This window comes from Diabrotica undecimpunctata, chromosome 7, assembly GCF_040954645.1.
Source record: "Diabrotica undecimpunctata isolate CICGRU chromosome 7, icDiaUnde3, whole genome shotgun sequence".
NCBI classification, from domain to species: Eukaryota; Metazoa; Arthropoda; class Insecta; order Coleoptera; family Chrysomelidae; genus Diabrotica; species Diabrotica undecimpunctata.
Window position 1 is genome coordinate 25,043,922 of NC_092809.1, and position 19,139 is coordinate 25,063,060.

Here is a 19,139-nt window from a genome sequence, read left to right on the forward strand (position 1 = left end):
ATCTTGGGTTCATAAGATATAGATATTTGTATAAATATTATTTTAACACAATACTATGCAATAAAATACTTAAAGTTATTGATCTGGAAAAGAAGATATATTTAATCAACAATGGTAATTAAAGAACGATTTCAAAAGAAAATAATTACCTCTATGGTATAATTTCACTATTTGAGAGAGTGATTCATCGTTTAAAGGCGCAGAAATGCGGAAAGACGTATAAAAATCCAGTGACGTACACTTACTTTTATTTTAACCTTAATTATATTTTATTTTTCAAATATTAATGTTCGAAATAGGCCACAATATATTTATTTACAAGTTTTTACTGACCTTTCGATCTCTATATCCAAAGACCGCTTTCAAAGATATAAATGATAGTTATATTTATTTTATTTGTTTATTATTATATATTTTTATAATCCTATATTGTTTATTTCCTTTTTTTTTCTATCTTTAAAAACGGAATAAAGATCGAAACGTCAGTGTATTAAACATTTAAATAGATATATTGTGGCTTATTTCCAACCTTCTCCCTAAAAATACAGAATGCCACAAACAAGAAGCTATAGAAAAATAAATATATCTGTCATTTGTATGTTTGAAAACGGTCTCTTTATAGAGATCGAAACGTCCGTAAACTAAACATTTGAATAAATATATTGTGGCTTATTCCCAACATTATTTCTAAAAATACAGAACGAAAAGCGAAAAGCCATAGAAAATAAATATTACTATCATTTGTATAATTGAAAACGGTCTCTGGATATAGAGATCGAAACGTCAATATATAAACATATGAATAAATATTTTGTGGCTCATTCCCTACATTCCCATAAAAATACAGAATGCCACAAACAAAAAGCTATAAAAAACAAGTAATTTTGCAGAAAGTTTACTGATACCAACCGGCTGTCGCGGAAGTTACGCTAAAACGTCTTTTGACGTGACCCGTCCTTAAAGAGTTACACAATGAAATTTTTTTAAAACAAATTTTAAGACAGTTTCCAGACCACCCCAGAGGTATGTCTTGTGGCGCGAGTTACAGTACAATGACCGCTACCATCCAGTAAGTTCCACCACGTGGATTATAACACGAGGCTACCGCTTGAACATTCTGGACTAAATTGCGACGTATTGAACAGCAAGATCAGCAATTAATAAATTATAAAAACACCATGTAAAAATCAATATTTTTCAGTCTGATTAATTAAAAGTCTGATTAATTAAAAGTCTGATTTAAAATATAGTCTGATTTAAATTATTATTGTTGTTACTAAAATCTTTGTAAGTCGAAATAAAAGTTTTAATTGCGAAGTTCAGTTTTTAAAAAAGTGTTTTTCCCAAGAACATTCATAATTGGCGCAGTCAGTAGGATAGTGGAAGAGTCTTTATAGATCCTCGTCACTTTTAAGTGTTTGTCCACTGTTCCAAGAACCAGCCCCAGGGAAACCGTCTGCAGAGTTCACCCGAGGGAATTAGAGAATTAGAATTTGGAAGAAGCCTTCAGGAGCAAAGGAATGCACATCGGCATCGTCTTTATCCTGTAAGCGATTTTATTATTACTTAGAATTAAGAAGATTAGATTTTGAAAGAATTCTTAATAAATCAGACTCCTCTGAGTCCTTAGATTGAATCAGAGCTAAATTAGAAGATAAATAAAACAAAGATTTGAATAGATTAACAAAGATTAAAGTAATTTAAAAATATCTCCTCTAAGTCCTTAGATTGACTTTAGAGTCAGATTTAGACAAAATTGAATAGCTTAATAAATACTATATATTAATAAACATAGAGATTAATAGATAGAAAATAAGTAGATTAAGATTGATATATTTATATATTGATTATTGAAAATTACTATACCGATTTGACTATTGACTATATATTATATTGAAAATTTTTAAAATATGGCAGTTCCACAATTTGACGTTAAAAATTTATGCATTCTTCCAAATTTTGACGGAAATCCAAATGAATTACATGAATTTATTAAAGTTTCTACAATACTTCTAAACCATTATTATGACAGACTTAATGCAGCTAATATACAAAACAAATTTTTGCTTCATGGTATTATCAGTAAATTAACAGGTAGAGCCAAGGAAGTTATATCTGTATATGGATGCGAAAGTTGGGACGAAATAAAAAACGCATTAATTCAAAATTTTGGAGACCAGAGAGACGAAAATTCGCTTACAAGGGATCTAGTAAATTTAAGACAAGGCTCAACAGAATCTATTATGCATTTTTACGAAAAAATCATGGGACTTTTAAGCTGTATTAATAATTACCTAGAATTACATACCATAAATGCCGATATTAAAAGGAGCAAACAAGAATTTTTCCGTCAACAAGCTCTTACAACATTCTTAGCAGGCCTACGAGAACCAATGGGCTCTGTTATCAGAGCAATGAGACCAGGAAGTTTAGCCACGGCAATACAGTACGTACAGGAAGAAAATAATGTTCGATATCTTCAAAAAAATCAAATAAGTCAACCTTCAACATCAGGAAGAAGTGAAAATTATCAAGAACGCCGACCTCAGAGACAGCAGATGCCTGTACAGATCCAAAAACCATTGTACCAACAGACAAATTTTGCACCTCCACGATGGCAGCAATCAATGAGACAATTCTATCCGCGGAATCAATTTCAGCAACCACATCGGCAACAAAACTTCGATCAATTTAGACAAAATTCAAACCCTCCAGCATTCAGGACCCAGAACCAGTCAAATGTATGGGCACCTAAACCTGGACAGTCAAAACAGTCTAGACCAACACCTATGAGTGGAATATCAGAAACCACGACCAGAGGCCGTCCAAATTTTACACCAAATTACCGAGCACAGCCAAAATTCACCGTAGAAGAACTTTACAATATACAATGCCACGGAGATGAGCAAGAAGAGAATGCCAACTACAATGATTACTACGAACCTGAATACGACAATTTTCTACAAGATACATACGAAAATCAACCAACCGAATACGAAGAAAACGTAAATTTTCGAGAGGACCCACCAGAAGCAATCGGAACGTAATTGAACTTCATTCATTTCCCGACAAGAAGGAGCTACCCTACATCGAAATCTCTAAGCCTTCTTTACGACTTTTAATCGATACAGGATCCACAAAGTCATTTCTTAACCCAGAAATAGCTTCTTCATATTTTCCAAGTTACATAAAACATGAACCCTTTGTCGTCACATCAATTTTTCAAAACTATTCCCAAAAATATTGTGCCGAAATCCCATCATTTTCAGAATTTAATTCTGACAGCAAAATGAAATTTTACCTCTTTAAGTTTCACAAAACTTTCGATGGTCTTATTGGCCTCGACAATCTAAAACTCTTCGAAGCCCAATTAAACTTCCCTAAATCGCTTCTAGTTACAAAAGATTCTACAATCCCCATTAAATATTACGAAACAAATAAAACACAATTTTATTCCATTCATTTGGAAGCAAATTCTATTAGCCAAGTGAAAATTCCTGTCAAAGAAGAAAAAGGAACCATCATTATTCCTACCCAAAAAGTACAAGGCGTTGTAGTACGAGAAGCCCTTACTAACGCCGAGAACCACCTTGCCTGGACCGAAATTGCCAACTTCACGTCAGACCCCATTCATCTTTCTCTTATGGAACCACTCGAAAGCAATCAAATAGACATCCAAGATTTCCATATATATTCCATGGAAACAACCTCCGGACCAGACTACAGACAAGATATCGACGACTTAATTAAAACCGAACATCTTAACGAAGAAGAAGAGGAACAAGTTCGCCACCTATGCCGAAAATTCTCCGATATATTTCACCAACCAGACACTCCTCTCAGCTTTACTAACGAAGTTAAACACCACATCAGAACCAAGGATGAGGAGCCCGTATATACGAAATCATACCGGTATCCGTATGTGCACAAGGAAGAAGTAAAGAAACAAATCTCTTCAATGTTAGAGCAAGGGATCATTCGACCAAGTCAATCGCCATGGTCCTCGCCTATTTGGGTCGTGGCAAAGAAACCAGATTCATCCGGTAAAATAAAGTGGAGAATAGTAGTAGATTATAGAAAGGTCAACGAGAAGACAATTGACGACCGATACAGAATTCCTCACATTAGCGATATTTTGGACAAATTGGGAAGATGTCAATATTTTACGACCCTCGACTTAGCAAGCGGATTTCACCAAATCGAGATGGCTGAAGAAGACATTCCCAAAACAGCATTTAATGTGGAAAATGGACACTATGAATATTTAAGAATGCCTTTTGGACTTAAGAACGCTCCGTCCACGTTCCAACGTATGATGGACAACGTATTGAAGGGACTTCAAGGAGAAATATGCCTCGTCTATATGGACGACGTAATAGTATATTCAACATCACTACAGGAACACATAGTAAATCTCACAAAAGTATTTCAACGACTAAGAGAAGCCCGACTAAAAATCCAAGTCGACAAATGCGAATTCTTAAAAAAACAAGTTAATTTTCTAGGACACGTAGTCACACAAGAAGGCATAAAACCGAATCCAGCGAAAATTGAAGCAATAGAAAAATACCCAATACCGAAAACAGCAAAAGAAATAAGAGGATTTCTTGGACTACTGGGATATTACAGAAAGTTTATTCGAGACTTCGCAAAAATCACGAAACCTCTAACAAGATGCCTGAAAAAAGATGCAAAGATCGAACATACACCCGAATTCGTAGAATGCTTTGAAACATGCAGGAAATTATTAATGAATGAGCCGTTATTGCAATATCCAGATTTTTCCAAACCGTTTAACCTCACAACAGATGCCAGTAACTTCGCTATCGGTGCAGTACTTTCTCAAGGACCAGTTGGCAGTGATAAACCAATTGCCTTTGCTTCCAGGACACTAAATGAAACCGAAACCAAGTACTCCACAATAGAAAAGGAAATGTTAGCAATGGTGTGGGCAACTAAGTATTTTCGACCTTACCTATTTGGAAGAAAATTTAAAATACTTTCAAACCACCGTCCTTTGCAATATCTATTCTCCCTAAAGGAACCCAACTCCAAACTAGTACGTTGGAGATTGAAATTAGAAGAATTTGACTACGAAGTAATTTACAAAAAAGGCAAAGCTAATACAAATGCGGACGCACTGTCTCGAATCGAAATACACACAAAGGAAACTAAGGACATCGATTCACAAATTAAGGAAGTCTTTAATGATTTAGTAGACATGGAAGACGATGGATGGTCAACGACTAATAATCCAGATGCAGATCGAATAATCGACGAGATTGTAGAAGAAAAAGCAACAGAATTAATTCCAGAAAACATCCCAGAAGATACTGTTGAAAACGAAGATCAAAACATCCCGGAAGGCACTGTCGAAAACGAAGATCAAAACATGGACGAAGACGGAAATGAAACAATACATACAGCAGTAGAAAACCCAATTCTTGGTATACCTATTTCGGAAAAACCACTTAACTTCTACAATAACCAAATTATAGTCAAAATCGTCAACTACAATCCACGACCTCCAGCAATTATACAAACCTTTCCGAATAAAAGACGTTATCATATCCAGCTGTCGAAAGATCAGTTAAAAGCTGATACCATAAAAATTTTTAAGGAACACCTCAACCCGAAGAAGAAGTATGCAATTTTATTTGAAGCAGAAGAAGAAATTTTTGCAGAAATTTGCGAAATTATCAGGAAAACTTTTAAACACAACGCATATGACTTAGTAAAGTGCAATCTTTTATTGGAAGATGTTAACCTAGAAGAACAACAAAAAGAGATTATAAAAAACTATCATGAAGGAAAAACGAACCATAGAGGAATAGCTGAAACAGAAAATCAAATAAGGAAACGATATTACTGGCCTAATATGAAGAAGGACATAGAAGATATCATAAATTTTTGCGATATATGTCAAGAAAATAAATACGACAGACTTCCTCCCAAACCAAAATTTATGGTTACACCAACTCCCACTAAACCACTGGAAATAGTTCACATTGATTTATTCCAGGCTGATGGACAGAAGTTTCTAACCATAATAGACGCATTTTCGAAATATGGGCAAGCCTACCCAATAAATGGAGGAAACGCAATCAATGTACTCAACGCCCTATTGATTTTTATAACACATCATGGACTCCCAACAATGATAGTAGCCGATAATGGTACGGAATTTAAAAATGGAGTAATACAAGAATTTGTAGACTCTCATAAAATCTCAATCCACTATACAACACCAGAGAATCCGCAATCCAACGGGATGATTGAGAGATTTCATTCTACGTTAATCGAACATCTTCGAATCCTAAGGAACACCAAAGCAAAACTCTCGATTAAAGAACAAATGCTATACGCTATAATTGGGTACAATAATTCCATACATTCAGCAACGAAGTTAAGACCCATCGACATATTAAACGGACATATCGACGCAAAAGATCCCTTTGACGTTGACATACAGAAAGTAATACTGAACAATTATATCCAAAATCATAGAGAGATAACAAAGGAATTATACAAGGAAGTAAACCAGCAAATACAAGAGAATAAAAATAAAGTCATTGAAAATAGAAATAAATCGAGACAAGACCCTATTACGTATAAACCAAGTACAAAAATCTACACACGGAAAACAGTTACCAGAAATAAATTACTTCCGCGATATTCCGCAAAACATATAAAAAGAAATAACGAAGTGACTGTAAAAACATCAAAAACTACAGTTCACAAGAAAAACATAAAACACCAACCTAAATCAAAAACTAATTCTGAACCTTCCCCACAGGATCACCCTGACGACGGGAGAGGAAGTGAAGATCAAGGACCTGAAAGACAACCCAGGAATAATTCCCCTCAACCTGGGACAAGCAAAGATTCATACTAGTACACACGATTTTATACACCTTTTCAAACTACTACCAATAAAGGAAGAATTAGACAGAATTGAAACCCAGTACGTTGCAGTGACCACAGCAATTCAAAATGGACTTAGCCATCCGTATTTTAGCAGTTTACAAAATTTCGACCAAGCTCTTAGATATCAATTAAAATCAGCTCAAGAAAAATTCTCAACAATTTACCCCTATAGCAGAACAGAAAGAGGGTTAATTAATGGAATAGGAAGCATTATCAAAGCAATTTCTGGAAACCTAGATCAAGATGACGCAGAAAAATACAACAATGCTATAGAAACCTTACAGACGAATCAGGAAAATCTTATAAATCATCTTAATCGTCACATTAGCTTGAACAAGAAGATTATAAAAGAGTTCAACGAAACTATCACATTACTAACACATAACCAAGAAATAATAGCAGAAGAAGTAAATAATATCAGCACGAATCTCAATACATTCATTTTTGACTTCAATCATTATTTGCAAGCAAGGAATGTTCTGGACCAATTAAATTTGACCCTTCAAATTATACTTCAGTTACTTAATGACTTAGAAGAAGCCATTACCTTTTCTCGTGTAAACACTCTCCATAACAGTGTGATCAAGAAAGACGAAATAAAATGGATCATCAATAAAATGCTGGAACACCACAAGGCAGACCAACTTGTGTACATCGAAGAAGAGGACATCCTAAAGTACTACGACATCATCAAAGTAGATGCCTATTATTCAAACCGTACTATTATATTTATCCTTCATTTTCCTGTCCTACACCCTGATTCCTTTACTTATTATCATTTATTTCCTATACCTACCGCAAATTCTACTACAATCATTCCTCCGGAACCATATCTCCTCATAAACGAAAAATCCTTTCAATATTTGGAAGAACCATGTGCCCGAATCGACACAAGATATCTTTGCCAAGAGGAAACAATACTAGAAGCAACGAAAACTGATGATTGTATCAAACAAATCCTGCAGTTGAGCACCCAAGAAGCTTCTTGCCAATACACCCCCGTCCAAACTCGAGATGTCATCATTCAAAGATTATCAGACGCCCACTATATAGGAATATTCCCCGAATCAACCAAAATTACAACTCGATGTTCTACAACAAAAATTTTGGGCCTAAAAGGAACTTATCTCATCAATCTTCCGCCAAGGTGCGAATTCAAAACCCCAATCCAGAGTTACATAAATTCAAGGACAACCATCCCAGAGCAACCGCTAATGCTTCCCAAAATAAGGACCATAGATATTCAAACAGCGATTAAATTCAAACCATTAAGGATAGATCACATCCCCTTAGACAAACTGCATGAACTCTCTAAGGAAGAGGAACATCTAGAGACAATTAACCCGAAATTATGGAACCATAGCCATAACCATTTTTGGATGACTCCTTTATATATCTTTATTACAATAATCTGCCTCTATATATGTTACAGGTATAAAAAAAACAACAAAAAACCCAACTCTAGCGACGAAACTCCAGAAGAGGCCAACTCAACAGTTCTGTTCGTCCCTCACAAAACTTCTTCAGGGGATGGAGTAGTTACAGTACAATGACCGCTACCATCCAGTAAGTTCCACCACGTGGATTATAACACGAGGCTACCGCTTGAACATTCTGGACTAAATTGCGACGTATTGAACAGCAAGATCAGCAATTAATAAATTATAAAAACACCATGTAAAAATCAATATTTTTCAGTCTGATTAATTAAAAGTCTGATTAATTAAAAGTCTGATTTAAAATATAGTCTGATTTAAATTATTATTGTTGTTACTAAAATCTTTGTAAGTCGAAATAAAAGTTTTAATTGTGAAGTTCAGTTTTTAAAAAAGTGTTTTTCCCAAGAACATTCATAATTCGCGTTACTTTTTTTAAATGGATGTTCGCCAAGAGCCATATTGTCTTATTAAATAAAATGAACAAAACCCTTAAACAGTATAAAACAAAACAAAATAAAATCCTATAAAACAAAATAAAATTCTATAAAAACAAAATAAAAATAATGTTTGATGTAGATAACAAAACATTGTACTATTCTATTTAAACACAAACACTATACACACTTACTATGTTCTTCTCGTTTTTTTTTGTTTTTGATTTTTTTATGCTGATGTTCGTATTAAACTATTAGAAAATATTATTCGCTGTCTAAATCTGAAGATGCAGTGCTGCTATCGCTGTCATTATCTTCACCACCTGGTGTAATTATAATTGGCTCTAGTAAAACTTCGATATGAGTGTCAAGTTCCCACATACGATGTTCTTCTTTAATTATGTGGCCTATACATTTAGCCCATTTCTCTGGAATTACATGGAGGATTGCTTGAATCAAAAGTTTCTTAATTTCGTTAAATTTGAACGTTTTGTTATTGCTTGCTAATTCTCCCTTCACTTGCGCCCAGATAAGTTCAATGGGATTAAGTTCGCAATGATAAGGTGGTAGACGCAGAACTTTGACACCGTAATCTTTTGCAGTTTCATCTACAGCATATTTAAGATATTCACTTTTCCTTAACTGTGCAATGTCAAGTAGCTAAATTTTGAGCATTGATTCTTCGTATGCAATCCCCTTTTCTGTAAGCCATTCTTGAATCCTTTCTTTCAATTTCTTTCATAATCACCTGTTTTTTCGACTCAAGTTGAAGAAAACCATCATCAAGAAACCCTGTATCACTTCCTGTATGGGTGATGATTAAACGCCGTCTCTTTCCTGATAGAGCTTTTATTCCTGTAGATCAGCCTTCTATAAATGCTTCGCGTTTACTTTTGACATTTAAATCTTGCCAAACTTTTCCAACTGTATGGCCTTCGTTAATCCAGGTTTCATCCAAATAACATATTCTGCGTCCAGTGCTGCGAATTTTGCATATTTCTTCTAAATATTTTCTTCTCCACGCAATAATTTTATTTTTTTCTAATAGCATACTTTTTCTGCTGAGTTTTACATATCGAAAGTTCATTTCGCGCATGGTCCTGATTAAGACTCTACGAGATATCTTGGGTAAGGAGTCATCGTTTTCGAGCTCTTGAGAAATATTTTTCAGTGTTGGAATTTCACTCCGAAAATAAAATGAATGAATTTTTCGACGTATAATATTCCTTGTCTCGTCATCCAAAACAATCCTTTTCCTACCTCTAGTTTTACCTTTTTCTTGCTTTTTATTTTCCGATGTATTTTTAAGTACACGTAAATACAGCTAACGGATACTTTTGTTGAACTGCTACAAATGTCGACCGCTTGGCTAACATTTAATTCCATTTTTCTGCCGACAATTCCTTCATAAACGTTTCGTATCATTAACTTCTCTTCGGACGTTAACATTTTCCGTCTCTTTTGCGGCTTTTCATTTTTGGAATCAATATCAGAATTTGGCCGTCTTCTCTTGGAACAACTCGGTTTTTCGTCCAACTCCAATAAAACTCAAACCAAATAATCACAGAATATAACTAAAAATTTACTATAAAACGACAAACTATAACACTCGTATTATCAATAACACGTTTTATCAATAACACAAACTTATCGCATGAAATATATTCACAAAATGTAACACATGCCCTACCCTCAGAAATGCCAATGTAAATGAACTATTGTTGATGGGCACTTGCTCGATAAAAACTAGTTTTACGGCTTTCTGTGGGTCGGAATTGAAACGGAGTTCCGTCGCTAATTCCAAAGTTGCCAAAAGATTGAAAAATATTGTTTTAAAATATCGATTTTTATTTTATAAATTTAAATATGTAACTAAACGGAACATATAAATAAAATTTATTTAATTACAATTTTGTGCATAATTTTTACTATTGAAAAAATCATGTTTTTTGGTATTTTTATGACGGTAATAATCGCTGCGTGGAAGAATACTGGTTTTGTATGACCATAATTACTACTTGTGAACAAGAATTGGCTACACTGTACGACAACTTCTGGTCAGTTTTTCTATAGAGAAGCACAAATAAATATACTACTTATATATTGTGTAATTTTTTATAAGAAAACGCAAATTGCAATTAAGAAAACGGGTAGTTTTCGAGGGCCGCTGTGTACATTTAAATTTGAGAATATTCAGCGTTTAAACGATGAATCACTCTCACACATAGTGAAATTCTACAATAATTACAGTTAATAAAAATTGGTTTATATTTTGTGAATATGTCAATAATATGAGATGTAAATCCCAAGAATGTAAATTATCATATATAAAGATATCGTAATAAAGTGTATTGAAATTTATGTTAAATATAACAATGTCAAAAATGCCCCAGCGAAAACTTAATCCCACATTTTGGGGTATTGTAGGGAATCACAGAAGTTGAATATTCACCAAATGTTAGCACAAAATATTAACACGTAGCCTCAAAATTTCATAAAACGTCAAAAATCGTTTTTTGGCCATAACTCGCCATAACACAAAGAGAATTGGCGAGAAATTCAAATTGATTTGAGCGTTTGAAAATTTTAAACGCCTATAATAAATTACAAAGAATATGGAAAGCTCAAAAACTATATGATATGATGTGTGATCACTAAAACTATGTTCCTGAATTTTTTGCAAAATTTTTATGGTGGTATAAGGCAGCTAAAAATGGAAAAACCCGGTTTTTTACTGTTTTTCACCGTTTTTTGAGTTACATGCTCACTCTTTTTGGTAAGATAAACCCCAGATAAATCATTTTGGACTCTTACAGCCAGAGTTATGTTTATTTGAAAGACGAAAATCTGATTGGAACCTTCGCGTCGGTTCTCCGGCGTTTTCACCATTTTTTAGCCGTTTTTTAGTTATACCTTTAGTTAGAGAGCCACTCTTTTAAAAATCATTTGAGCCATTAGTTGACATCAACACCTTTAATTTAGACCAGCAAGTGAACGATTTTGGAGTCTTAAAACTGGAGTTATAACGAGTTAAAAGGCGAAAATCTGGTTAGGACATTTGGTTTTCCGGATATTTCGCCAATTTATTATTCAACCAACTTTTTTCAAACATTAAAATCAAGACCTTAAGTTGAACCCAAGATTTGGTGATTAGAACCACTAAGCAAAATGCATCAAAAATTAATACACCAATAAATAGAAAGATTTTGCTATTTTTTAAAATCTGAAATATATTTTATCTTATAGAACTTATTGCTTTCACACGACATGTTGAATTTCAAACATCAATTTAAGAAAAAATGTTTTCGATTTTTCGCTAAAGTCTTTTAATTCCGAGGTAGCAGTATTCAGTACTCAAAATAACTCAAAAATTAAGTTATAATTTTTTAGCGTTGATGAAGTATCTATAGATATTTATAGGATCTGATACATTTATTACATTTAGTTTTTCTAGTTTTCAATGTCAGTGCGTGTTAGTTCTTGATTTTAGTTTTTAAAAAAAGTTAGTTAAATAATAATTAACCAGAAATATAACACAAACTAGCAAAAAACGTTGAAATATCAGGAAAACCGAGGATTCCAACCAGATTTTCGTTTTTTAAATCATCATAACTCAGGTTCTAAGAGTCCAAAATCGTTCATTCGGAGTCTAAATTAAAGGTGTTAATGTTAACTGATGGCTCAAATGAATTTTAAGAGCCTTTTATTTAATTTTAAGCGCCTCTCTATCTAAAGGTATAACTCAAAAACTGTGAAAATGCCGGAGGACCGACGCGACGGTTCTAATTAGATTTTCATCTTTTAAATCACCATAACTCTGGTTCTAAGGATTCAAAATGGTTCATCTGAGGTCCAAATTTAAAGTATTGATTTTACAGCTATTTACTAAAATAACTTCTAAAGGATAAGAGCATCTCCAACTAAAAATGGAACTTAATAACGGCGAAAGAGGGCAAAACTTTAAAAATTCTGAAAAAATTCTGGAACATAGCTTTGGTGATCGTACATCATATATATATTTTAGAACGATCCATAGTTTTGGTTATTTTTTGATAGGCGTTTAAAATTTTCAAACTCTCAAATCAATTTGAATTTCCCGTCAACTCTCATTTTGGTTTAAATAGTTTTATAGAGCACAAAAAACATTTAATCTACAAACGATTTTAGACGTATTATGGAACTTTGAGGTTATGTGTCAATCTTTTAGGCATAATTTGGTCAATCTTTAGTTTGCGTGATGCCGAACATTGCCCCAAAATTTGGGGTCAAGTTTTGCCGCTGTATACGGCAATTTTGACATTCTTATCCGGCTAAGTGTGAATTAAAAAAAAACAAAAGATGAGTGTAACTGTTTTATTTATTAGTAAATTACGATATGCATATAAGATAGAAATAATCATGTTTACCTTAATTGTGTTATCTTTTATTCCAGGTAAAGAATTATCTATGGATTCAGTATGAAGATTTGCTGGAATAATACCTGTTTCCATAGCAATAATAGCTTTTGTTAACGAACACAGTCCTGACACAATTTCTGAATGGCCCATATTAGATTTAACAGCTCCAATAAGTAGAGGCTTTGTTCTCTTTTGGCAGTAGTGTTTTGTGAGAGCTTCGCATTCAACTACATCACCAGTTAGGGTACCTTAGAAGATTCAATATTTAAAATATTTTAAATCTGATTACAAAACAAATTAAGTCAAACAAATACACGGTAGAAGATCGGATATTATGGGAAAGTAGAAAATGCGTAGAACGCATAATTGTACCCAAATCAATGCAATTACACATGTAAAACAACAAGAATTGAAGTACAACAAACAAAGAAATAAGAAAAGTTAATAAGAAATTTGGAAAATATTTTTTCGGTATGTAATAGGTCTACGCTTTTTTAATTTTTGAGATTCATCCCTAATGGTTTAGTTAGGAACAAATAATGGGGATAAAATAATATATCGCTATCTTCTAAAAACAATTTACTGTAATAGAATAATAAAACTGTGAATTATCACGGAATATATATATATATATATATATATATATATATATATATATATATATACCGGTATTTTAGGCGGTACGCCCTTCCGGTAGGGATCTATGGAGGAGTATCACCGATCCGCAAGCTTTTATCTCTTGCCGTACTGCTCCACCATAGGCCGATCAGATGAATATATATATTTATATTTATATATATATATATATATATATATATATATATATATATATATATATATATATATATATATTGTTACGATAAGTATGACTCATACACTAAGCTGTAAACATATTTTTCTAACAAGTATTTTTTAGTAGGTAAATATCCACGCGTCCTCTCCAATAAAAACCTGTCTGATTTCGATGACATTCGAGAAAATTCAGGAAGGGTCACCACGGCCGAATTCTAGGGAATCTCAGAACAACGGTTAATAAGTATATATAGAGGAATTTTCATTGTAAGAGCTAGTCTGAAAAGAATAATTGTATCGAGCCGAGTTTGAATTGTAACGCGGAAATAAAAAATATAAATTCGAATATTAGTGTAAGATTATATATAAATTAAATAAAAACTAATAAACTAAGTGTTAGAACATTTTATAATAAATAAAGATAATAAATTAGATTTATAATAATAGTTCAACATACTGCTTAATAAAATAAATTACCAGTTGATGGAATTGATGAAATTACCGTTGAGTTTTCATAAGTTTCGACTGGAAAATTCATATGAGAACCGTGGAAAGTTGTAAAAGTAAAATGCTCTATATCAGAACAAACTTCGCGTTCTCTTAGCCTAACATCATGGTCCACATATCGTTAGTGTCTGTTTAATGATCTGAGAATGACAAATGAGTGTGGCTTAGTGATGAGATAGTACGTAAAGAGAAATATAATTTAAGATACAGAAGAGGGGTACATTGGCTTTATCTAATGGACTATTACAAAAGACATCATTTTAATTTATAGTTTGGACTTTAAAAAGCTGTACTTTTAAGTTGTAGTCGATGGTGTCCTATGTATAGAGGGATAGTTAATTATTGCCTTTCAGAAAGTTGATCAATTACATGGTAAGTCTGCGATTATTTCATTCGAAATTTGTTTAAAATATCAAATGGACTGTGTACAATTCCAGTGTAATTTTGATGCTCAAAGTTATGTAGACAACATCATGGTGCCTGTTACATGCTGATTTTGTGTTAATGCATGTGAACGCAGGTATATATATCCTACCTAAATTCTGTTACTTATAGACTAAGCTTTATTGACACATTCGACAATCTGTATCTTTCCACTGTACCACAGATAATTGTATCCGAGAAATTATTAGCAGTAGATATGACCCGGTGGTTTATTATTTAACTTGTCCCTAAACATTTTATAGCGAGTACGATAATGTTTCATGTCTTAATATAACTAGCGATGAGAAAAAATAAAGAGAAATAATACGTTCTTTAGAATCAATTCTAACATTTGGTTGAAGCTTATCAGGAAACAGGAAAACACACATACTTACCAGTACCATGTGCCTCAACAAACTCAATTTCATTTGGATCGATATTTACAGACTCGTACAATTCTTTCATTAAAACATATTGTTCTTCGGAAGAAGGGAATGTAATTCCTTCTTTCTTGTAACCATCGACAGTAGATTTAGCTCCAAGAACTGTGGCATATATTCTTCTACTTTTACTTTGTCTTTGTAAGAAGTAAGAAACTATACTTTCTGCTCGAACATATCCGTTCCGGTCAGTTGCATAAACCTTACATTTTCCTTCTGGCGATAACATATTTAACCTATGTAAAAAAAGGTGTTTCAAAAAATCTAAATTCATACATAAATAATTTTTTTTAATATAAGTGTTGAAAAATAAAAGTTTTAAAAATTTCAATGGACTACGATTATAAAAGATATAATGTTTGAGATGAATAAATATGATAACAAATTACATTATGTAGATCAAATGCTAGAAAAAGTTTAAATTTTAGATATCCTGTTGATGCAATTTGTTCCAGCCAAACTGAAGAAAAAAATATTTTTTTATACATATTTTTCATTTTTTTTTTTAAGGGTCGGTCACATTTCTCCCATTCCTGACGGTTTCATTGCGTTGTAAAAAATAAACAAATATTTAGTCAAAATAATAGATCCAATAATAATAAAGAAAAATGGCAAAGTACATGTACAGTAGGGGAGACCGGAGTTTGTTGACTTATTTTTTCAGTAAATAATTTTTACTGATTTATTTTTTGCATACTATTAAATTCAAGTATGTCAGCTGGTTCTATTCTCCTTCAGGTATTGTACATACATTTTCAATTAATTCCAATTCTCCGTAGAAAAAAGTTTTAAACAAATTTTGACTGCCGTGCAAAATAAGTCAACTACTCTCGGGTGCGGGTTTAGTTGACTAACGGCCTGGGGTCAGTTGACTCAATATTTTTTTAGTGATATAAGGGTAATAATAGTAAAACAATCCAAAAACATATGCAGATTCAATTTTTCACGTTTATTTTGAATAAAATCTAACAATTAAAAACAAAACTCACAAATCATTATCTGATTCACAATTGATGCATATGAAAAAAGTGATATTACTTTAATTCATGCATTTGATGTTAGCCGATCTGCTGCAAAGGGTGCATTGTACTCAGTTATCACCTCTAGTGCTATTTCGATAGGGCTCTTCACATACTAAACACTCAATTCCATTCTCAGATTCCAATAGCAGACGTAGATGGAATCGGGCTTTCTTCCCGGAGAATAATTTTTTCAGCATCCCTAATTTTCGTGTTCTTGATGTCTCTCTTTTGGTTAGATGTTTTTCTTGTTTTTCATTTATGTGGACCTTTCTTTTCTATCATATTCTTCTTTCTTCCGCTAGTTCATCTTTTATCAGAGTCTCGGTTAAAATAGCAGTTTGTCTGTTCTTCCGGCCTGCTTTTGGAAACGGCCTTACTTCTTCAGGAGAAAGCAATATAGAACTTTCAGGTTCTATTTTTGTCAATGCGACTGTGTTTGCAGACAAATTGTCGTTGACATGTGTGAAATGTTCTAGAATTTTCTGTGGATTCTCCATAATTCTAGCTTGCTCCACTCTTAAAATGTTTCTGTTGTTTTCGGTAGGCTAATAATTTGCTGGTGTAGGCACCATCCCATATGATGGCAAGAAGTTACTCTCTGTGAAGATACCCTCATTCAGGGGACATATCCCTGTTTTACTGAACCCAGCCTATTGTTCTTTCATCCATCCTGATGGATTGCATCAGGATGGATGAAAGAACTTTATATTTCTTCTCATTTTCATGTTTTGTGAGTGCAGTGACGTTTTTCTTGTCATATTTGTGAGAACGAATTCTGGATTGAAGCAGTTGACTGGTTTGCCCGATATAGATTTGACTTCGTAAACATCAAAATTTTAAAAACCGAACAAAACAAATAGAAGAGGGAGATATACGAATCAATAGAAATAAAAAGAAATACCAACGCAGTCAATGACAAAAAAAAATCAGTTGCCTGTAAAGTCGGTTTTACAGGCGAAGATTTTACGTGACAACGTCTTTTTCTCGGTAGAATATTTATTGATATGAATATTATTAAATTGCACAATAGGAACAAGGAATTGAATGAAAATAAGAATTGCACAAATTTTAACTATAGAAATATATTTTGTTTACTAAAACATTGTACATGTAAACTTAAACTTAACTAATTTCTATTTGAGTGATTTTGTTGAGGATAGGAAGATGATAGGAGAAATATGAAATGAAAGGAAGTGTTTCTGCTGTCATGTGTCTTGCGAAAGTCAAGTCGATGGTTGTTCCTTTTAACGTAGTTGACTGAGACGCAAGGCATTCGCCGGTCCGGCGGGCCTCTCTCTTGTTCGGTGACTTATCGTAACAGACGTGAGCGGGCGTTACACTTTTTCATGAGTGACTCCGAGCCACAACCTAATTTAAGACGTTGTCACGTCAAAAATACACAGAACTTAATAAAATATATTTCAATCTGATTTAAGTAATAATAAATATAACACCATAAAAAACTCTTAAAGTCATAACATATCTCTACTTTACCTTTTTCAAAAACACGAACGATACACCCACATAAAAATAATTATATACTAATGACAGTAAACCATGAGATATCAGATATCAATTTTATTTCAGTCAAATCATTAATGTCAGTGTCCCGTTTTAATCTTGGCGTCGTTGCTAAGAATGCTAAGAGAGCATTTACCATTCGTATGGGCCGCACCTGATAGAAGAACTGACAAAAGCTCCAATAGGTTATGATTTAGGTTATGATTGATAGAAAAAACAAAATATGCAATTTTTGAAAAGTGATAGTAAATTGAATGTTATATTAAAATAAGCTTAAGTTTAAATTCACCATTACCTCATAAACTCAGCTGTTTCAAAAGGATGTTGAATTAAATGTGTACCACATACTATAGCACCGTCAGTTTCTCCTAACATCATATCTTTGATGGCACAGACAAACGCATAAGTAGAACTTGAACATGCTGTATCTAACACAAAACTTGGACCTTTAAAATCAAAACAGTATGATATTCTGTTCGCGGCCATGGATAAATTAAGACCGATATTGGTGTAACCACCCGTATTGGGTAGCGCTTTGAATTCTTCTTGTTTGCCAAAATTAGCTATTCCAACATACACTCCTACAAAAAATAAAATTTTCTTTGAGTAGGTATATTACAATTGTGCTAAGAAGACTTTTTCTAAATTTCGAAATATGTGTAGGTATGCATTATTTAGTGTTATTGACACTGGTATTGTTAAATTATTTTTATAGTAGCTATAGTCCAGTCAAGTTAGACAAAATAGGCATAACCTTACATGCCGAGCTGCCCCAAATTTTATTATTTTAACCTTTAGGGGGCCTGATGTCATTAGTGGTGTACATTTACCATCGCGACTATATCCAAACACTGCGATAACCGCCGTCTTAAATCTTAAAATGAAAAAAGAGAACCATTTTTGCTCAATATCTCCTCCATTTTCAACTTTTCGACAAAAATGGTGAGGACTGAAATTGTTGCACAAATTTTTTCATGCGATCGAAACTTTCCGAGTTAAGGGAAAAAATACTGGATTGGAATGAGAAAAGTATAATTTTCGAATTATCTCGTCTAATATTACCTTTACGACATAAATGTACATAAACAAAAATGGAAGAATTATATTTTATACAATTTAGATTTCTTTCGTTTTTTCGCTGAAATCAATATTTAAGGTCCTAGGCCTAACGAACCCTAGACGGTGACGCCATCAGCAGCAAGCCATAAACAGGAAGGAACCTACGACTACGAACCTA

At 33.1% G+C, this 19,139-nt stretch overlaps 1 protein-coding gene across 1 annotated transcript in view; it reads right to left on the minus strand.

The window, feature by feature from the left end:
• The window catches only part of LOC140445082 (fatty acid synthase-like), a 124,665-nt gene that overhangs the window by 89,462 nt on the left and 16,064 nt on the right, over positions 1-19,139 (minus strand). The window contains exons 4-6 of the mRNA XM_072536888.1: positions 18,198-18,483; positions 15,315-15,595; positions 13,207-13,445 (exon numbers count right to left, since the gene is read on the minus strand). Of these exons, the coding sequence (XP_072392989.1) occupies positions 13,207-13,445; positions 15,315-15,595; positions 18,198-18,483 (806 nt within the window). The remainder of the gene's footprint in view (positions 1-13,206; positions 13,446-15,314; positions 15,596-18,197; positions 18,484-19,139) is intronic.